This window comes from Ciconia boyciana, chromosome 2 (genome assembly GCF_034638445.1).
Source record: "Ciconia boyciana chromosome 2, ASM3463844v1, whole genome shotgun sequence".
In the NCBI taxonomy this organism is placed as follows: domain Eukaryota; kingdom Metazoa; phylum Chordata; class Aves; order Ciconiiformes; family Ciconiidae; genus Ciconia; species Ciconia boyciana.
In genome coordinates, this window is record NC_132935.1 from 163,534,464 (window position 1) to 163,556,666 (window position 22,203).

The window sequence follows — 22,203 nt, forward strand, 5'->3', positions numbered from 1 at the left end:
TGCAGCTGCTTCTAAAACACCAGTCTTCTAGGGGAACGTTAGCAGCTCTTAGAGAGCAGGGCACAAGAGAGCCTGGGAAATATTTCTCTTCAGTTTTAGCTTGGGTACACTGAGCAGCTGGAGAGGGGTGGATATGGAGTTGGCTAGAAGGTGATGAAATTCCTGTGGGGAAGGCTCTGATAGCTTATTCAAATGACAAGCCTTCCCATGGTTTTGCATGGTTAAGAATGTGGCAATATTTCTGGTCTCCAGAAGCAGGAACGGAGGCAAATCTTTTTTAATGTGGGCACCTGAAAAGCCATTGGGTGATGAAATCTCTGAACAGAGGGCCAGGAAGGTGACAGCTGTTTAGGACAGCAATCACAGAACCATCTTTCTGCTCAGAAATTAAGTGAATCACCAGTCTGGAGCACCTTGGAGGACATATTCAAGAAGCGAACATAGAATCATAGGCTGTTTTTGCACTGTCTTAGTATACCTTCAGGAGAGGGACAATGCTTTGCAGATGTCAGACTTGGGGATTAGACTGAGATCTAGCTTAGTCCCTCATGATGGGGGAACCCCAGTTTCTCCCCAAAGTTGGGTTATTTTGCATTTACTCTTTGCAAATCATGTATTCATTGGGTAATCTAGACAGGATTTATCTGCCTATTTTTAGACATCTGACAATTTCTCTGTGTTGGCATGAAGAAAGCTTGAAGTACTCAAATGGAGATTTTTATACTGTAGATCTCTAGAGACAAGTGAGGTAAGTGCTGTCTTTGACACTTTTTAGGTGTTATCAAGGACAGTGTGTCATAAAAAGCCATGCTTGTGATGGTGTTTTAAAGGCATTTTCAGGCAGATGAATCTGTCATCATCTTCTGAACAGCATCAATATCTTTACTATTAGCTGAATGCCTAGGGAGCATGTTTTGCCTTTGAGATTCTCTGGAGATCAGCAGGCATCATAGTGAAGATGATGGCACAACCTGGTGGTGTCAGATTTTATAGGGTTTCTGTCTTTTTATCTGGCAGCCAAGAGGGGTAATGCCATGACCAAAGATGGTTTCCTGATGTACCTGCTATCCGATGATGGGAATATATTCAACTCCTCCCACCGTAAAGTTTACCAGGACATGACTCAACCTCTCAGTCACTACTTGGTGTCATCCTCACACAATACCTATCTTATGGAAGACCAGCTCACAGGTCCAAGCAGCACAGAAGCCTATATCAGGTAATGTATGTACGTGTGTGTTTGTGTGTGTGTGTGAGGGGTTGACCTCTTTCTTACAGAAGACATAGGGTGCATCTATACTGCTAGAAGCAAGAGGACCAAGAAGCAGTCTCCCACCCCGAGACCAGGTAATGTGAACTGGCCCATGTTTTCGTCAGGGTGAGCTGTTTCTAAACCAGTTGGCCATGCTCCCCTTTTCATAGCACTTTGACCTGGGTCTCTTCTGGGCCCCAGGTGGTGTCCACCTGACTGTAAGATGTATAATTACTACATTTGGGAGCAGTTTAAAGTATCTGCAATCATGTGGAGGCTGGATTGCAGCCCTCTAGCATGGTGTTTTCAAAGCATGATGCTGAGGGCATCTGTTGCATGCCTCAGAATATGGCATGAGATCATTTGTGCAAGGGACTTGTAGGGTGCAAAGATTTCTGGGGCAGAGCTGCAGGACTGTGTAGGGACTGGAAGGAGCCAAAATGTTGCATACTGTCATGATGTTTATGATCTGTACTGCCTTTTGGGAGTAGCTCCTGGCATGGAGTATCCCTAGAACCATGCTGGAGTTTATTTTGGAGAGAGCTAGTTGGAGTGGTACAAAAAAAAATGTAGGATGTGAGCTAATGAAGCAGTGTGGATGATCAGGAAATTTATGCCTGGTCCCTCTTTAGCAGCTTAGATGCTCACACAGTGTCCCTGGACAGAACATTAGATGTTGCCTATTTCTGCCTTTAACAACGACTGCTGTCTGACATCTCATGGCTAGATGTTTGCAGTGGCCTTTACTAACTTGCACAACCACCTTACATTACTTCTGCTATGACCTGTACTTTTATCAAGTGAGACAATGTTTCCTTATAAGCAAGCCAATGAATGCAATTCTGTCTTTATTACTTACCTGATTCTTGCGGAACAATGGCTGTCTAGAATCACAAGCTCAAAAGAGTAGAGAGTGAAATCTGTCACAAGTTGCTTTTCAGTAGCTGTTTTAATTCCTCTTACAGTATCTTAAAATTACAGAATTATGTTTGGGTTGTAAAAAAAAAAAAATCCCATGATTCTTATTGCAATGAGTTAAAGGAGTTGTGTTATCTGAAACATATAGGGAATTACTGTAAAAGAGACAAGATCACCTCCTAGACAGATAAGTCTGTATAGGGGGAACCTACATTTGAAAGTAAATTAAAATGAAAGTATGGATATGTAAAGGCGGGAGTTTCAAGTGGAAATTCAGTCTGTAGACTCAGTTTTGGAAAGTGTCCCTCAGCAGTCTCCCCAGCTATGGTGGAGTTCCCACAGCTCCCTCCCTCACAGCTCTGAGGATTCATCTCTCATGTCTTATCAGATCTAGATGAAGTCATATCATCCAGGCTTCATGAGCTGGCTTCTAAGGCTGACTGTCTTACTATCTTTCTTCCTGTGCAGCCACTCTTGATTTTCTCTTCTGTTCACCATCTTTGGGAAAAGCCTTGGGACACACTCATGAGTGTCCTTTCTCATCTGGCACTCACTATGTGTTCTTCTTTGGATAATTCTTACCTTGGACTTTCACTACCTCCTTTCTCTGATCCCACTATGCTTTCCTTGCTCAACCTTGAGCTTTCTTTCCTGACTCTGAGCTCTCATGATCCCATCCTTTCTCCACCTGCTTTCCTGTTTTTCCAAGTTCCTCTTTTCTCCCGTGCTCCCTAAACTTCCCATCAGCCTTCCCAGGCAATACCTGTGCCTGATGCACCCTTATTTTGAGATGGAGCAGGAGGTTTAGAACCCAACCAGGTCCCTTCTTTGTTTCCAGAGCTCTCACCAAAGGCTGCCGCTGTGTGGAACTGGATTGCTGGGATGGCCCTAACTCGGAGCCCATCATTTATCATGGCTACACTCTCACCTCCAAGATCCTCTTCAGCGATGTCATTAAGGCCATCAAGAACTATGCTTTCAAAGTAAGGACAAAGGACCCCCTAAGATTTGTCATATTGCACAATCCAAGACTGATAATAGGTCTCTGCCCTCCCAGCAGAGAGCATAAACAATGAAGACTTCACCTTAGAATTTCTCATGGGTACAAGATGTGTCCTTCTGTCTGGGCATCCATGTTCTGCTTTCTGCAGAGATCCATTCCTGGGAGTTTCTGGACAGGCAGAGCACTATCTGAGGATGAGTTTGAATCTATACCAGCACAGCTGCATCCTGGACCCCACTGCAATGAAAATGCCCAATATCTTGAGCATACCTGGTGGGAAACGCAAACAAGCCCATGATTTGTGTGGCTTTGATGCCTCAATGTCCATTCCTAGTTTAGAGGAACCCGTGTGTGTGTTTTGGAGGGACTGATGCGAAGGACTGCTTCTACTCTGCTTTAAAAGGAATGAGCAGGTCTGGAGTCTTGTATGGCAATGCTGGGCCAGCAGCCTTTAAAAAACCTTGGGTCTGTCCAGACTCACTGGGCTTTCTGCTATTTTCCTTCAGTGCACTTGAGAGCTAGTATCAAGTTTCCTTTGGGATAGAAAGCAGTGACAATGACAATGCCTTCAGCACACAAAATGTCTACGGGGGCCACAGGGAACCAGATCAGGCCTATGCACGAATGGAGGAAGGATTTATGTCATCTAAGGATTTGAGCAAACCCAGTGATTTCAAAGCCTCCCTTCCCAGTCCTTCCTCTGAGGTAGGAAGGTGCTCTGATCCACAGTGCAAGTGGAGAATGGTGACAGAGGGAGCCTCATCAAAGTGCCCCAGCAAGTCTGTGGGAGGCATCCTGACCCAGCCTGGTGCCCTGTCCTTTGGATCATCATCTCTGGAAGGCATCAGCAGAGATCTGAGTAGCTACTACACAATTAAATTTGTCCACTTTTAACAAATGCTCATTTTAGCAGAATACTAGACTCTACTGTTGACACACTAATTTCCAGAGAAAACAGCACTACGGTTTATATCAATTGCTATAGACTGGTGAAATTGCAGAGTTCACTGATGACGTATGTTGCTGTCTTGTTTTAGACCTCGCCATACCCTGTCATCATCTCCCTGGAGAACCACTGCAGCGTTGACCAGCAGAAGGTCATGGCTCAGCACATGACGACGATCCTGCAGGACATGCTCTTGGTTGCCCCAGTCGATGGAAACAAATCCCAGTTCCCCTCCCCAGAGGTAAGCAAGGCCACTCTAGCACTTTCTGCCTTCTAAGGGTGGGACAAGAGAGAGATCTGTCTTCTTGTGCCAAGTAGTGGACAATATGCTTGACGGCTGGTGGGAACTGCACTTGCTGAGGAACAGAGATCGTCTGTGGGCAGTGGAGGAATAAGGAATAGGAATATCTAGAAGTAGCCTGTGCACATCAAGCACAAAAAGCCCTGTTGCTCCTTGTTTGTTTTTTAAGGTCTCAAAGGAGACATCCCTGCAGGACTGAGGACATTCCTGGTCCATTTACCAAGGCCAGGGAATGTCCTTCATCCTATGAGAAGGTTGATTTTCTGGCTTGTCCCAGAGGAGCTGAATCCTGAGGGTCTGTCTTGTGTCTGCTCCCCACAACCCAAAGCTGAATATGACCTTCTTCAGGCTAATCCTCTGAAGCACTGTTAGGTTGCTGCACATGCAGGGGAAATTAGCACCACAAGGAGTGATTACAAGGTGTCTCTGTGTTTTTAATCCAGCAAGACTGGACACTGCCTGGTTTCATGGTAGCTGAGATGTTTTGCTCTGTGCTGAGGGATGTAGCATATGTTCCCCTCCTCCTTTAATGCCTTGGGTGCTCTGCTGTGGAGATCCAGACTGCTGATTAGGAATTGATGAGGGCTGGAAGGACAGCTGTGATTGCTTGCCCCTCAAAACTCAAGGGGGAAACCAGTACAGGTAGCCTAAAACTGTATCAAGCACGAAGTGTCCTCCCACTGCGAATGGCCTGGGGTGGTGGGGATGGACATGTGCATGGAGGACAAGGGGAGGCAGGAAGCTGCATAGAGATACCCCTTTGATTCCCATGAATCAGGGCAGCCGTGAAGCTGGGAGCTGAGCTCGGATCCTGCAGGTAGAAGGAGATACGCAGCCCTCAACAGTGGACCGCCACTATAAAATCATTAGCTGACAATTAAAAAAAATTGGAAATGGAATCTTGATATGAAAAAAAAAAATTGTTTCTAAAACAGGAGCCAAAATGAAACATTAATCTGTTTCCACCCTTTGGGTTTGTGTTTTCTTTCTTTCTTTTCTCTTAAGCACTTTGCAGAAACAGACTTCCGTGTGGATAGCTGCAGTCCCCTTTAAATTGCATTTCTTTGCTAAAGAAATCATTTGCCAAAAATTGGATGAGCATGCCTAGCCAGAGCTGGAAGGAGTTTGTGGGTGGGATAAAGCTGGCAGTCAGCAGGGGAGAAAGGAGAGGAAAATGATCTACCCAAAATATCTTCTATATTTGTTCTCCCTCTCCCTTTTTCTCTTTTCCCTTTCTGACTTTCCCCTTTTGTTTGGGAGCGTCATGCCTCGCTTGATACAATGCCTAGCACAGAGGGAAGCTGATCTGGGTTGGTCCCTAGGGACCAGCGCAATAAATTAGGATGAATAATAATTTTTAATGCTGCTGCTTCAGCAGGACCTTTGCACTGGCACAGACAAGGTGCCTCCATTTAAGAAGTGACTCTCCCAGGGTGAGGATACACCCAACATGGAGACAGGTCTCTGCAGGCTGTTACTGAGTTGGAAAAATCAAAGTCTTCAGTATCACCTCCTGGCTTGCTATTTATCCCCGGTGCAAGATCAGGAAAGCTGCTGATGGCTTTTCAAAACTGCCTTGTGACCAGAGGAATGATATGAAGAAAGAAAGGAGAAACACCAGGGAAAGAAATGTGTGATGTGAGTGTAAGGGAATGACCCCAGCTTCCCAAAGATGTTTTTCCCATTCCTGTGCTCATCTAACCTCCTGCTCTGATTGCCCAGATGGACACATGGCCCCAGCTGGAACAAAACGGCCCAGATCTACTTTAGTGAATGGATTTGGGCTGATATGCTCCATTGGAGGGACTGATCCATTTAGTTTAAAGGGAGAAAAATTGCCAATGTAGCAAAACATGTCCTTTTCTCTCTGGTACTTTTCCTTTGCCTTCCTGCTATATGAACTAGGAGAGTGCAAAGGGCTGAACTGCTGATATTTTTGGTGGAAAATAAATTGAAGCTGAAACATTAAGGAAAAAAAACAAACAAACCAGAAACCTCTTGGATTTTCCACTTCCTTGTGAAGCTGGCACGGGGAAGACCAGGATGACGTACTATTTTTTATATTAGAAAAAGGGTGGGATCTGTTACTGGGAAGAGGGCTGAAAGTCTGTAAATAAAAACAGGTGAAGAATTGCTGCAGATCGCGTTAGCAGGGCAGTGTCAGTAATTCAAGGAAGATCAACACAGTTTGCATTCACGATAACAATTCATACCACAGCCCAGGGCAGGCTCCAGTCAGGAACAGTGCTGGACCACACAGAGCATCTAGATATCTCCCTCAAGCTTCTGTCTTTAGGTTCCAATAGTAAATTAAAGGCCTATAGGATGAGAGGCCAAAAGCCACACAAAAGCTCCAGGCAGTGCTAGGGCTGTAGGGAAGAGCTGCTCCAGCCTCTGCTGCTGATTGCTTGTTGCAGGCCCTTCTGCCCCATCCCTGATGTGCACAGGGGTCTGCCAGGGCCCCTTCCCCCTGTCCCTGCATCCCAGCTAGAAATGCTGCAAAAACCCACCTCTGGAACAAGACTAAAACATCTGCCAACAGTGCATGCAACTATTCAGCTATTCAGCATATTGGGCATATCTGAAACCCCTCCAACTCTTTGTTGCTGGACTTCCTTGTCTACAGCAACAGTGGCTTTGGGTTTAACAGACCTGTCTTGGTAGGTGACCCTTAGGACCATGAGCCCCCCAGCTGGGAGCCCCAGTGCAGTGGCAGAGGCCTCTGCCATCCTGCACCTCCTCTGTCCCACCAGCTGTTACATCCATTCCTGTGTTCAGTGCTCCCATTCAACATCACTTTGAGCCATGCAGCTCAGGAACCACTTCCAGTATAGCAGTGGCAATGCAGGGCTCAGCACAACTGATATGAGTAGCAGGGTGGCTGACCTGCTCTACTTACTCTGTGCTCACAGCAAGGCAGCAAACACCTCTAGATTTGGCTCAGCTAAGTCCAGACTAGGTTCAGTCGCAGGTCTCTAAATCAGCAGTGGACCCACAGGAGCCATCTGCCCGGGAGGGTTACTTTTGCACCATACACTCAAGGCTTCAAGTCCCTCTGCCTTACGCCTAACTCCACAGCTATGCCTTTCTCCAAGGTTAGCCCAGACAAGGTTAGCCTTGTCTGCAGTGCATCTTCTTGGCTGAAGTTCTTAAGCTGAGTTTCCCTCAAATCTCTCAAAACCTCCTTTGATAATATGTTTCTTCCCCTTTTCTGGAGACTCTCTTCTTCCTCTGGTGCCACTCATTGTTAAACCCTGCAACACTTCAGTTTACAATTAGGCTGAAAGACATACACAGATGGAGATGTGATATCAATTAGTGCATCTGATCTGCACATCTTCTTATGAATGTGAACATGTTAATCCTCACAGCTTCTCAGAAATCTGGGGAGATGGATATCTTCATCCTGAGAGTGGGATGTAAGGTGGAAGTGCTCAGACCCTGTATATCCTTGTACGTGAGCACTTTGGCTCCTTTTGAGAAGTAGTTAATACAACCAGGGGAGCTGGAGGTGTGGTCCACCTCCTCGTCAGTGTTTGTCTTAAATAGACAAGAAGAATCACACCCTGGGAATGTTTAGTTCTCTCTGTTGACTCTAAAGGAGGTGTTGAAGGCACAGAAAGTTTGATGAGGTGGATTACTTTACAAATCTTCCACTCCCGCTGAGATGAAAACCAGACATCAGACCTTGCCATGGCTTTCAGATTGCTAATAGGGGCAAGAAACTTTTAGGTAGGATAAACATGTGTATGCAGATCTTTTAAAATCCTCTGCTCTTTACAGCTTTGCTCCTTCTGACAAAATCAGCAGTGCTTTCGTTTAAGATGGTTGTCGTGTCCCAGTTCACAGACTCTCAGAGCTAAGCTTGTTCAGCATGCAGTAGAAAAGGTGGGAGAGCAGGGGAGCTCCACTTGTGGAAAACTAAGGCAATGTGATTTACAGGGCACATGAGGAAGGGAAAGAGTTGCATCTGTTCCAGCAGGCACTGTACTATATGTTCTCAGTAGAGTCCAGTGTCCTTTTAGCCTTTCCAATTTTCTTAGGTTGTATTCAACCTTGGGCTTGCCACAGGCAGTTGGAATAGCTTTATGGTCTACTTGGAGAATATTTATTGAGTATTTCAGCTAATGCTTCTTCCTAAGACAAGGGATCTGCTCAACAGAGCTGAACTGATGAGCTGAGTGTCTTTCGCCTCAGGCTAGAAATACTTAGTATCACATGAAGGGGAACCAAGAGAGATGGAATAAGTGCATGTGTGTGTTTGTGTCTGTTTGCATCAGCTTATTTAAAACGTTGTTAAAGAAGATAAGCACTCAAATTTTGGACTTTGCTTCCTAGCACCCATATTAAATGAAGGAAGACAATGTTTGGGACTGGCAGCTTCTGCAGGGTTGATTCAGTGCCATGCTACTATAGAACAGTACCTTCTGCAGGAAATGGAGATGAAGATGCTCTGTTTGGGGTGAATCTCACCCTCATTGTGGACCAATAAGCTAATGCATCTCCTCTGGAGTTAGGTGGCACATGGACTGCTCTCCCTCATAGGCACAGTGGAAGTCACCTGCACAGGGGGATCCTAAACCTCTGCAATGCAACAGGACTCCAGAAGGGAGCCAACTTCTTAGATTTCAAGGCCAAAAGGAGACCACCATAACTGCCTTACGGAGTATAACAGACTCTTGTATAACACAGTCTGGGCTGAGCAGCGTCCCTGTGCCCATGGGAAGCATCTGCAGCATATCCAAGGTTTCCCAGAGTAACCACAGTCTAGACAGGATAACGGCAGCACTGAGGACCCACTGCTGGCAGCTCTGGTATGGGGTGTGGTGAGGAGACAAGGTGGAGGCCGTGTTGCTGTGCCTTCACTGCTGATGTTATTCAGCCATCCAGGATGGGTTTGTGCCAGAAATTACACCTCTCACTTGCTGGACAGCCTGTCCTGAACTGGACAAGCTTAAAAAGGGCTAGTAGTCCTACTGGTAATTAAGAATCAAGCAACCTGCACCAAATACCTTATCCCTAGTTCTCTACGGTTGAGCTGTGAGATGAGATGGTAAGGTTTCTTATGTGATGTTAGAAAGTAGAGGCAGATTAATATATTATAGAGCAGGATGCTATCTGCGGCCTGTGAAGGGCAAGAGAGACTTCTCTGTTCCCCTCCCTGCTGTCCCCAGTACAATCCCTCCAGGCTTGTCCATTCAAAGTATTGACAGGAGCATAGAAACTCACAAAGAGCTGGATTCCACCTTCTACCAGTGGGTATTGTGGAAGGACAGGGAAGAACTGGATGTTGAGGGCAGGAAGGTGGTTAGAGACATGCGAGCAGCAGACCGAAGTGAGACTCTGAAGATGAGCTGACTCCCAGCCATGGATTTGAAGCAGGTCACAGCTCTGCCTGGAAGAGGGCTGAGGGGCTGGGAGAATGGAGGATGGTCTGGGGATGGGGAGGAGGATACTGCTGTGCTCTGACTGCTCCTTGGGGCCTTTTATTCCCAGTAACTGGTACATTCCTTCCAGCTGCCTTTGTGTAGGTTTTGAGTGAGAGGGAAAGTGCCCCAATGAAAACAGATCATTTGTGGTAGCTGAAGAAAAATGCTCTTGGCTGCTGCCTCAGGTGCCAGCGTCAAATTTCAGCTCAAACCAAGCTTCATCCACAGCTTAGCTGGGTGGTGAGGAGTTGGGCTGGTCTCTGAAAAGACGTGATGCAATTTGCTTGCACCCACAAAGGGGGAATAGTGTTCTTTGAAAATGCCTTTGTTGCTTTATAAAATATCCTTGGTTTTCCACAGTCCTGTCATTTGAGAACATTGCTTTTGCTGTTATGGAAAGGGCAAATACAGGGTGTCACTGAGAGGTGGGGAGACATGCTATGCAGAGTGAGGGGTTTTGTTGGCTAATTCTGAGGTTGCATTTTTCTGGAATAACTAGCACCCTCCAAAGGCAGGACTACCGAACACATCCATGTGGCAGCAAATCTCCCACTGACTTCACTGGAAGCTGCAGGATCTAGAGGTGCTCCTGGGCTGAATTAGCTGATTTTGTAGAATAATCTGGTCACTTGGAGATTGCACCCAGGCAGTCACCCTTCTCAGTACTGCTCCCTGCTGCCAACATCGCTGCTGCCTTGTTTGGGTTCCGAGTCAGTCCTCTCCAGGCTTCAGCCTTCGTCCCAAAGTCAGGTCTTGCACAAGAGATACATCAGTGGTGTGGTGGTCCGCAAGCAACCATGCGCTGTTGGTGTGTTCCTTCACCTGAGGGTTTTATGTGGACTTTGAAAGAGGCTGGAGAGAGTTGATTCAGCACAAGAAATGTGCTCCTTGGATTAGCTCAGCAGCCAACTGTGTTACGGTGGCACGTGCTGCTGGTTATGATTAGTGTTGCACCATGGTAGCAGTTGCAGGAGAAGCTCTTTTCAGAAGAGGAGGTATCTTTGGGAAGGCTCTGTGAACTCTTCCTTAGGCTGTCAACACCCTAAGGTTTCACCTGCAAGATCTGTTATATATTAAAATCCCACGAGGGCACCTGTCCAGAACTTAATGGAGCTCTATCCCCACTAAAATGTCAGTGGAGCAGAGGGCTGCACTGCTTGGATCTCACACTGCTTCGCCAAGTTGTGCGTGTGTTTATAACCATACATTGCAGAGACTGGGGTAGATTAAATAACAGGGCCACACAGAGGGGCAGAAACAGTGCTGCGAATAGCTCCCATGAGCCCTGCCTCCAGGCTTGGCCTTGATGCTGAGCCATATTCAGTTTTGAAAAAACAGTTTATTTTTATTGCCTCTAACAGCTCAACAGTTTAAGTTGTCTAGTTGAGGGGATGGACAGCTCTGTATCAAAGGGGAATCAGTGGGCTATCTGGTGTTTTCAAACTCGTGGCTTGTGGTCTCAGAGGCTGGCCAGAGGCAGGGCAAGGCCTCAGTGGCAAAACAGGCTTATTTTTACCTGCATCTACGGGTAATAACCAGTGACTGATGCAACTCTAAAAGGCCCTGGCCCTGGTTGCAGCTGAGGAGCTGTTATATCCTTGCTTCTTCAGGGCAGGCCAGAACCTTTTCTAATCACTAGCTATTATTTTGTCCACTTTTCCTTGTGCAGCAATTGAAAGGGAAGATCCTTGTGAAAGGCAAGAAGCTGAGCAGGCAGGAGGATCCCAGTGGAACAAATGGAAACAACAACCTGGAGGCTGAGGATGTCTCTGATGAAGATGAAGCAGCTGAAATTGAAGATGAGTCTGTAAAGACTGAGATACAGCAGAAAGGGAAGGTAAGTAAAAGAAGTAACTGAGTCCCAAAAAGGGGCAGACCGGGAGAGGCAGAAAAGCTATAAACAAGATCTTTGCCTGTTGCAGAAGGCTCTGAAGTCCTGCATCAGGATATCCCATCTTGTTAGCCTATCCCATGACTCATGCTGGGAAACCACTTTCTAGGTGGATTTTGTACCATGCCTAAAAAAAAAAAAAAGAAAAGCAATGGAAATATACTTTAATATATGTTCCCAGCTAAGACAGCTTTCAGTGTGTTTTCAGCTACTCAGCTGGGGATATGTAAGGGTGAATTGTTGAAATCACTGGAGCTAAGGATCCTGGTCCTTGCTCAGCTTAATGATTTCTGTCCGAAGCACAAACAGAGATCTTGCAGAGCCAGCCAAGCATGCAGGTTGGCTTCTTTCCTTAAAATGAGGCTGGAGGACCCTGCAGCTGGGACAGACCATGTAGCATTTATGGAAGCAGTAGAAGGGCACATGTTCAATCTATCTCTGTCTGATTTCCAGAAATCTATTTGTCATGGGACCATCATGACTTTGTTTATTACCAGAAATTGGTGCTTTTCTAGTCACATTTTGGGACATACCTGCATCCTCACTGGCCATGTTTTTCTGACCCAGAGGAGGGAGAGAGGGAAGAGCTACAGATCTATGGGGAAGGGGTGGCTGGTTACCAAAGCAAGTGGGGTGATTATTTCTGGGAGGAAAAGGCTGGCCTTTACAGCAGTGTTTTTCTCCCTCATGTGAGGACATTCATTTTTCCAGACTGCAGGTCATTGTGAAGGCTATATCTCTTACGGACCAGGTTCATAGGTGATATAAATACATTCAGTTCCACTGATGGCAAAGCTGATTGACGTTGCTTCTGGATCTGGTCTGATTTATGCTTCCCCTTGCTGATTTTCACACTCTTTGAGGGTCTTATTTCTTTCTCTGAACTGTAGTCAATAATGTGCATAATTTTGAAGTCTGTCATTTTCTTTTCTTGCCTCTGATGGAAGCTGGTGGCTCTCACTTCACCCTTGCACCAATGAATGTGGCTGTGGAGTGGGAGGCATCAAAGCATTGTGAGAACTAGTTCAAGGGAAAAAAGCCCAAGCTCCCTGGAGGCCAAAACATCCTTCCCTTCCCCTTATTTTCAGGTTTGCATGCTTGGGACCAGGACAGTATGGAAAACTCATTGCTAAGGCTCTGTTGTAAAGTTTAGTAACTGGACACAGCCATTGATGCTGAAATACAACTGATCATGCAGACAGCAGCAGAAAGGGTATCCCACCAACAAAGAGAGAATCCATATGGAGAACATCATGCAACAAGGGTGCTGGTACAGCAAAGCATCTGTTGTGTGAAGTCCTCTCTTAGCTCACCAATACAGGCTGATTGGGTTGTTCCTGTGTTTGTAGCCCTAATCACTTGTGATAGCCAAGCTGAAATACTCATTCACATAATAACATGCAAATAAATGCAGAAGGAGGGATGGCCCAGATGAAATGAAGTATTCTTGGTAGTAACACTTGGGAAGTCAGTGATATCATTGGACAGGCCAGGATGGGCCTGAGAAGGCAGTGATACTCTGAGAGGAAGGATTAGCACTCTCCATGCAGGGCAAGGGACGTGGCAAGGGCAGCCTGCTCCTTCTCCACCCTTTCTCTGCATAGGGGTGCCACTGAGTGTTGATAGTGTGCATAATTTTCATGTGAAGATGGTGGAGAAGAGTAGCCCCAGGGGCTACAAAACATGTTTATTACTTTTGAGTGTGACTGCAGAAACTCCCCACAAACCTCTTGCTCTCTTGCTTTTAGAGTGACACCTTGAAGCTGGCCAAGGAGCTGTCAGACACAGTTGTCTACTGCAAGAGTGTCCATTTCAATGGCTTTGAGGACCCCAGCCATCCTCGGGCTTTCTACGAGATGTCATCGTTCACAGAGAGCAAAGCTCTGAAACTAGCTCAGGAGTCTGGTATGTATGTTCTGCCCAGGCAAAAGGCCATCCTCTGTCCCAGTCCCCCACAAAGGGACAGGTAGTGGTGGTTAAGCATGAAGAAAAGGCATCCTGAAAGACGCAGGTTATGATCTCTTTGGCCATGCATGTCACTGAGAAACAGTGGGAATAACTTAATATCATAGAGGCTGTTACCAAGAAGGGTATTTTATATAGGTAGTTCACATTTAGCCAGACTTGCTAGGCAGAGGAGCAGTATATACAGCAGCATCAAGAAGAGTTAAAAGTAGTCCCCATCACTGAAAGGGCCATTTTCTTCCTTTTTTCTGTAGCAACCAGTTTTATTCATCACAACATCAGGCACCTGAGCCGGATCTACCCTGCAGGCTGGAGGACAGATTCTTCCAACTACAACCCCATCGACTTGTGGAACGTCGGCTGCCAGATTGGTGAGTGCAACTGGGAGGTTGGAGAGGGTCAGCCTGGCTGGGTTGCCTATGACCTGGCTGTGACAGGGCTTCAGCTGAGGTCGATGTGTGATCTCAAGCCATTTGCAGGCAGAGAGGCTCAGTGGTCACTGGGAGAGATCAGCTTTTCAGGCAATGCTCAATGACTTCTCATAGATCATTTTCTGGCCTACCTCAAAACCGTTAGGAGAGCCTTTCCTGCACATTAATGTGCACATCCCTGCAATTTCACTGGAAACAGAGTTATTGCCATTTAACAAAGGAGGAGCCAGGAGCTACAGTCACTTACTGAAAAGCATGCTGAAATCTCCAGCAGAGATGGAAATCAAACTCGGTTCTCTTGAGCCCTACAGCAAGTCCATAACCATAAGGGCCAAACTGTGGCCTCAGCTGTTCCCTGTAGTCAAAGCAGTGCATCATACCTACTCCCAGGGTGTTGAGGCCCCTGATGGTATATTGATGTCTCAGAGATTTGATGAAAACAAGGGTCCCAGAGCCTGTTAAGTGAATTGTGTTGTAGCTCTTATCCAGGAAACCTGATGCAGTGGTAAGTGGGCAGGCTGGTGATGACATGCTTGGCTCTCTTGGTGATGCTGGATGTTGGAGATGTCCTGGTTGTGTCTATGTGGCCCAGCCAGACAAGAGAAGTTGCAGATGCAGGGCTCCCTGGCCCCCAGCCGTGTAGCCCTGCAGGGGCTGGATGTGCCTGACAGCATATGAACTCTCTGGGTCCTGCAGCCCCCATGGGGGGCACAGGTAGCACCCATTGGCCTGTCTCCTCAGCACTGATTCTGGCCTCAGGAGAGTCGCTGGGAGGCAACATCAGGTCCCTCTGGGTACACTAAGGCCAGATCTGCATTCCTTATCTGACCTGAATTCAGTATTTGGGCACCCAAAATAAGATTTTTTCAGAAGCCCTGAGTACTTGCAGCTCCCAGTAAAACCATTATACTGCAGTTATTAAAGTCTTGCTTGCAGGTGGAAAAACAGTGGAGTGCCTTAAAATACTCTTGGCCTTCAAGTATTACAGGGTATGTAGGACCCAGAACCAGGATAAATTGCCATCTGTCATAGAGCTGTCTTAGAAGTTGCTAAAGAGGTTAGCATCACCCTTGAGAAATCAATGGGGTACTGAGGAGGTGCTGGGGTCCATGTGCACTCCCTATGTGGTATTAGTGAGACTGTTCACTGAGACTGCTTCCAGATTCGACATCAATGCCTTGAAAAAGACAGTGGCAAATTGGAAAGAATACAAGAAATCTGCCTGGTATTAGGACACCAGTGAGGCTTGATCTATTTTGGGCAGGGGACAATAAAGAGATGATTTGATCACAGCTTCTGTACTCCTGCATGAGTTCAGGCAGTGAGCAGCTCTCTAGTCTAACCAACAGAGGCATCAATGCCCCTCAGGATGGCAAATGGAAATAGGCATATCTGGGCTGGAAAGGAGGTTTTATAATGAGGCTAAGTAGCCAGAGAAACAATCTGAGAAGGACTTGCTGGCTTCACTGCAGGAGAGAACTCCTTCAGCATAGAAATGAATAGGTTTATCTAAAAGATGCAGTTGCCCAACCAGGTGACAGAAATTCAATGCGGCACACTTTTTAACCCTGTGGCAGGCAGGAGGACAACTGAGATGGCTGTAGTGGCTTCTCCTGTCTCTAACATCTCGGAATGCAGGAAATCCTCAGGGGTAGCAGACTGTGAGGGTCAGAGTTTATCATTGCTCTTTGAAGCATGGAAAAGCCAATGTTTATATCCATGAAGTGCAATTTCATGTGAACAGAATTAGTATAAAAAGACTCCCATTGATTTATCTGAAAGTGACTGAATTTATTTATTTATGTTGCAGTTGCCCTAAATTTCCAGACAGCAGGCACAGAAATGGATGTCTACCAGGGTCGGTTCCAGGACAATGGGTTTTCTGGGTATGTCTTAAAGCCGGAATTCCTCCGGGATGAGCGAACCAAATTCAATCCAAAATCCATCACAGAAGGAACATGGGGGAAAAAGAAGAAGCTTCTGCTTAAAGTAAGGATAGAAGTCGTAAAATGTCTCAGTAGCATCCACCTTCAGGGGGGGTGTGTAGGTTGTACCTTCTCCTTCTCCTAGTGCCACCTGGACAATGTTATCCCAACCCTACTCATTTCCCACCACTGGGGTCTCTGCTTCAGTCCTGCATGGGCTCTCATCCTCCAAGGACTTACTCATACGTTTAATGTTCGGCAATAGGAGAGGTTAATGACAATATTCACTGTCATTACAGAGACGTACAGGCAGACATGCAGTCAACAGTCACCACTGTTGTTTCCAAGTATCATCTGATCACTGTGGGGACAGTTAGAAAAGTTGCCTACCCCCTAGCCAGCTGGCTGGGCTGGAGCAACGTTCATTAGGTGCTTTGGCTCATGGCAACTTCCTCTGAAGGATGTCACAACACTGGCTCTGAAAGACCAGCACCAGCTTGTCACAACAGGTCCTGCACTCCTGGAGAAGGAGAGGGAAGTTTGCCAGGGAGTCCCCCCTCCTAATCATGTCCTGACGTCTTCCTCTGTTTCCTCCACAGATCATCTCTGGTCAGCAGCTGCCCAAGGTGAACAAAAGCAAAAACTCCATCGTTGATCCTAAGGTAACGGTAGAGATCCACGGCGTCCAACAGGATAACAACAAGAAGCAGACCAAAGTCATTGAAAACAATGGTAAGAGATTTTCTTCCACACTGTGCTCCCCTGGGGCAGTAACCCTGTGGTTTCATGTAGCAGAGAGTTCCTTGCCAAGACTGCTACCCTGTAGCCAGACCTGCCCAGGTGCACCCAAGCCTGCCACACTAAGCAGATACATGAGATGCTGTTGGCCTACTTCAGTGCAGGGAGCCTGGGTGTAGACTGCTGGTGGCATGAACTAGCCCCATGGACTGATGTCCCTATGGAGAATTACTTTCAGGGATTCTTTCCTCTCTTCTCTCTCTAAGGTGTTTGGAGACAGAAATTCCCTACAAACATCCGCCATATGAGTTGTTTTCAGGCTGGCTGCCAAATTTGTAGAGCTAGAGCTTTGGAAATACTCTTTACCTCCATGCAGTTGGACTTGACCTGGGATGCACAGGTCCCCACCAAGATCTTCCCAGAGAAGGCTTCTTGTAAGGCTGATTTTATCCTGAAAGTGTCACAAACTCACGAAAGATTGAGGTTCTGAGGGACTTCGGAGGTGTCTGTTCCAGCCCCTGCCCAAAGCAGGACCATCCTCAAAGTTAACTCAAGTTGCTCAGGGTATTGCCTAGATGAATTTTGAATATCTCAAAAGGTGGAGATTCCCCAGACTCTCTGGTCTCTCTCAAGTGATCCAGTCTTTGACTGACCTCATGATAAAATAAGATATCCTTATTCTTAACCAGAAATTCCCCTGTTGCAGTTTGTGCCCATTATGCATCAAGCTTTTGCTGTGCACGTGTAAGAAGAGCCTGGCTCTATCTTCTCTATAAGGAGGTAGTGGAGGATGGCAATAATAACCCCCTTAGCCTTCTCCAGGTTGAATAACTCGACCTCTCTCAGCCTCTTCTCATATGTAACATAATCTGTGCAAAAGGAGAACATTTCCTGTAGCTCAGAGCCTCCTCACAAGGCAGGGATCCTGCATCTGCTTGTCTTCTCGGCCAAAGTGGCACTGGTGCTAAATTAATGCACATCACAGCAATGTTACAGGTGAGGGGTGAAAGCCATAAGCCGCCGTCTCCAAAGAGCCAGGATCAAGCCTTACTCAGTACTGACCTCAGAGATCTCACAGACATTTCACCTCTCCATGGACCATTTCTCATCAGTCAAACATGGCTGTGATTTCCCTCCGTGCAGTGAGGGTCTGAATACTGTGGCCTTCAGAGACTGCAGATGGGAAGTTCAGCCCTCTCTCCTGTGGGAGTAATGAGGCAGTAGGAGTCTGAAAAATCGGCCCTCACCCTCCTGCTGACAAACACACATCTACATGTACACACACACACACACACACTGCTTTTCTGCATGGAGTAAGAGCCAAGTGCTAGAAAGCCAATGCATATTTTCCTCCCTGCTAACAATGTTTCCCTTTTCCTCTTTCCTGTTTGAGTAAATCTGGCCCGGCTCCTAAAGCTCATGGCCATTTCTGTCACCTACAATGATTTTTATAATGTCTTAAGTGAAAGCTGTGTAGGGACCTGCCCGGCCTGTTCCTCAGGGCTGCTCAGCACACCCGGCCCCATGGCCAGCCCTTGGCTGGCTGGAGGGATGCTGGAGGGATGCTGGAGGGAGTGTTGCCCAATGGAAACTGAATCAAACATCAATGTTGGAAAGGGACGGCTGCAGAGAGGGGACTACATTTCATGGGCTGAGGTTTCAGATATGTGACCATGCTTCAGCAGTTCACCTGGTTTGATGTTGGTGGGACTGAGGCATGGTCTGTGGGCACAGATCAGGCCCCAGTGGTGCAGCTGTGGAGTTCGAGAGGCTGTGGGAACCTGCTGGCTCAGCAGCTCTAAGCATCTCACTATGGCTCTGAGAGGGTTTGAAAATCCCCCATAGATGTCAGTACAATGAAACCTAGTGTCCCAGGGCCGATGACTTTCCCTTAACTGTCATGATTTCTGCTCCCATGGGATCAGCAACACTGTTTTTTTCCCAAGGATGAAGGGGGTCAGAAGCAGATGTGTGTCATCTGAACAGTCCAGTGGATTTAATCCCATGAAAGTCCAAATAAAGTGCACCAACCCAGCACAGGTATTTTGCTATGGCACTGTCCACAGGCCCATCTCAGCACCTTCAGGGCCAGCTGAAAGATCCCTGCCTCCTGCCGAATCATCCACAGACCCTCCATGACCAGCAGGCTTGAGCTGACATTTTGCTGTCCTTGTCAGATTAGGTTGGCAGTCAGGCAAAGTCTCCATCTATTTGCAAGCATCTCTGACCTCCATCCTTGCTTGTGAGCATCTCTCACCTCCTTCCTTGTTTGTGAGCAGCTCTGACCTCCATCCTTGTCTATGTTGCCCAGGCTTTAACCCGAAATGGGATGAAGAGTTTACATTTGACATAGAGATCCCTGCACTTGCCCTGGTCCGGTTTGTGGTGGAAGACTTTGACATGTCGACCAAGAACGACTTCATCGGGCAGTACACCCTTCCCTTCACTAGTCTGAAGCAAGGTAAGGCCCTGCTCCCTATTCCCCACATGACTGAGCCCTCTGGGAAGCTCCAGTGTCGTAGATGAGAGGTCCAGACCCATCACACCTTGGGTCAGAACAGGTCATCTCTCTGGGGTATGGGCAAGATGATAAATGGTTTATTAGGCAGCTGTTAACACTGTCTCTGGGGAAGGGAGCCCCTTGTCACCAGTGGCCTTGGGCACGTTATGCTACCAATGCTCAAAGCCATGCCTCTCAGACCTACCTGTTCTGTGGGGTACCAGGAGCAAAACACTCAGAGACAGGGAGATGTTTTTGCAGGGTCTTGGCAAATGTTAGCAAATGTTTTTCCAACTGGACTAAAGGCCACTTTCCATCTGTGTCTCTGCTTCCAGGTTACCGCCACATCCATCTTCTGACCAAGAACGGAGACCCGTACTCCTCCTCCACCCTCTTTGTGTACATCGATATCCAGGACTGTGATTAGCAGCTCAGCTCTTTCAGGGCACAGTGAACCTCGTTACAGACCTAGAAGGAATTCAGCGTGCAAAGTCGGCCAATGTCAGGGTCCTGTCAAATCCCCAGTGCCTTCTCTGGAGCAGCACACGGTGCCCCATAGGACCCCTAATGTGAAATAGCCATTGACCTTCTCCCTTCTGTGTGGTGGAAACATCCTAATGCTGCTGTTGAGATTAATCCTTTTGTACCTGTTCGACCAATCCAGCTGTGTTTTTAGTTCACTTTATTTAGTGTGATTTTTTAATTCTGCTTTTAGAGAGAGGATAGGGACTCCTTTTTAGCAAAGTACAGCTGTTGAGTTGGGTTTGGTCAGACACCTGGACAAAACACCCAACATCTGTGCAAGAAAAAATCCACCCCACCACTGAAATGAGTGGCCAAATGTCAGGTGACTTCTTGCAACTTCAGATGTCAGCCATCTTTCACCATATGAAGTCTTAAATGGGAACACAATTCTCCTCTTATCTGAAACAGATAAAAAAAGAAAGCTGCACTACAAAGACCCATGTTATATAATTCGACTTTCCTTTTGTATTATAATAAAAAATACATGAACACTACTCTGCCTGTGTGCCTGGCTTTCAGCCAGGTTGCTTTGCATTCAAAGACTGGCTCTCATCCTGTGAAGGAGAAAGAAGCTGCCGAATGGCAGATTTCCCTCTAACCCAAAGTGAAACCCACTCAAAGGGACCTCAGAGAATGTCTTTTGCCGATGACAGTGGAAATACGCTCAACTGACAGTAGGGCTTTTTTTTTAATGCAGTAAAACTTTGTTTGTTTGTGTTTTTATAGAAAAAAATGTCATTTTTTAACACAGAGGAAGTGGCAGTAGAAACCATTGTAAATGTTAGCCTGGTCCCAGTGGCACTGTAGAGGTAAGCTAGCACAAACAGAGAAGAGCATTTTGAACAGCAACCCAGTATTTATGGCAAAAGGTGAATTTTTTTTCTTCAAGTACAACTACAGAGTTAAGGGAATATTGTTGAAATAAAATAATATATATTTTGAAGTGCCAGCTGTGTTACTAACAATATGTTAAACTATTAAAAGTAAAAAAAATCTGGAAAAGACCAATTACTTGTCACTATTTGCCTCTTTGTCTTACTTGAATGCAACACACATGAAGTTTGAGATAGACATGCGCAATTTCTTAACGCTGTCAGTCTTTCTGGGATTTTTCATGCCTGGTGGTGGAGAGGATGGGCTGCTACCAAAGAGGTTAATGTCCTTTTAAACAAATTCCAGTCCACTCACTCCCCCAGCTATTTTTGTGTCCAAAATAGCCTGGATTTAGTGATCCTTGGGCCCACTGCAAAACTGGGTTTCATGTAGTCCTACCTGGAGTTTGTTATGCTGCAGTAACCATTGCTGGACACATTGATTTTTCCTCTTCGCTACAGTATTGTGTGATGTTGTAAACCATTGCCAGATTAAATGTGAATTATATCCACAACTCAAAGGCTCCTATTGAATTAATAACCAGTGGTTGAAAGAGTTCAAGAGTGGCAGAGGCCACCAAGGCAGAACGGGCTGCCCTGCAGTGACACGGGCTCTCTCTCAGCTCTCCTCTGGGATGGGGCATGTTGTATCAGGAGACGCATTTGAAGGCCAAAGCTGGAGCACCTTTGACTCCAACTCAGGGACAGCCTGAGTTCGGTCCCTGCTCCCAGGATGCTCTGAGCATTTTGTTTTAAGGAGCCATGGGATAAAAAGCATGAACGAAGGATACCCAGGACTGCCCTGTACCACGCCGGGAGCTTCCACCCTGCGGCCCGAGAGCAGGCATGGCCAGAGGCATTCCTGCCCCCTCCCTTGTGTCAGCACCAACTCTTGTGGGGTGAGTTGGATCAGCCCGCTGAGTTGGCTGAGAACAAATTATTTGCATTTTTGGTATTGCAGGATTAGATTTCAGTTGGATCATTGAGCCAAACCGGCTCTCACCTGCCTGCTGTGGCCAGCACTAGAGAAGTGGGGGACAGGGAGCAGGGAGAGATGTGGGGGCAGAACCAGACTATCCAGGGTCAGAGTGGGCTTACGTGGACTACACAGAGAAGCCAAGGTTTCTTCTGCCTGTTGTACACTTAAATAAAGGTGGGCAAGCTCCATGGGAAGAGAGAACATCCCTCATTAGGTGGGTACAGTTGGGGGAAATCTACTGGAGCCAGGTGGGAAAGCAGCTGAGATGGCAGTAGGATGGCCAGAGCATGATGGACAATGCTGCAAGGTCTCCTCTCTCCCCAAAGGAGGGGACATGGTCCATGCCATTATCGAGAGACCTCATCTCTGAGCAGATTAGGAGCCCCACTCTAGGGAAGAGCTCTGGTGAAAAGAGCAGCAGAAACAGGACATGGCCCACCAGACACCACAGCAAAAGCGACAAGCGGCACAAAAGGGAGGATGTGGGTGAGAAGCTTTCCTTTAGAAATCAGAGGCAGAGAGTAAAAC

General features: G+C 46.8%; 1 protein-coding gene across 3 annotated transcripts in view; it reads left to right on the top strand.

Annotated features, from left to right (window-relative positions):
• The window catches only part of PLCD1 (phospholipase C delta 1), a 56,790-nt gene extending 35,601 nt beyond the window's left edge, over positions 1 to 21,189 (top strand). For all 3 annotated transcript variants that reach the window (XM_072854799.1, XM_072854798.1, XM_072854800.1), the window contains exons 6-15: positions 1,018 to 1,219; positions 3,009 to 3,153; positions 4,211 to 4,360; positions 11,519 to 11,686; positions 13,489 to 13,645; positions 13,960 to 14,076; positions 15,947 to 16,125; positions 16,661 to 16,793; positions 19,111 to 19,260; positions 19,635 to 21,189. In XM_072854799.1, the coding sequence (XP_072710900.1) occupies positions 1,018 to 1,219; positions 3,009 to 3,153; positions 4,211 to 4,360; positions 11,519 to 11,686; positions 13,489 to 13,645; positions 13,960 to 14,076; positions 15,947 to 16,125; positions 16,661 to 16,793; positions 19,111 to 19,260; positions 19,635 to 19,726 (1,493 nt within the window). In that variant the 3' untranslated portion in view covers positions 19,727 to 21,189. The remainder of the gene's footprint in view (positions 1 to 1,017; positions 1,220 to 3,008; positions 3,154 to 4,210; positions 4,361 to 11,518; positions 11,687 to 13,488; positions 13,646 to 13,959; positions 14,077 to 15,946; positions 16,126 to 16,660; positions 16,794 to 19,110; positions 19,261 to 19,634) is intronic.
• The last annotated feature ends 1,014 nt before the right edge of the window (positions 21,190 to 22,203 follow it).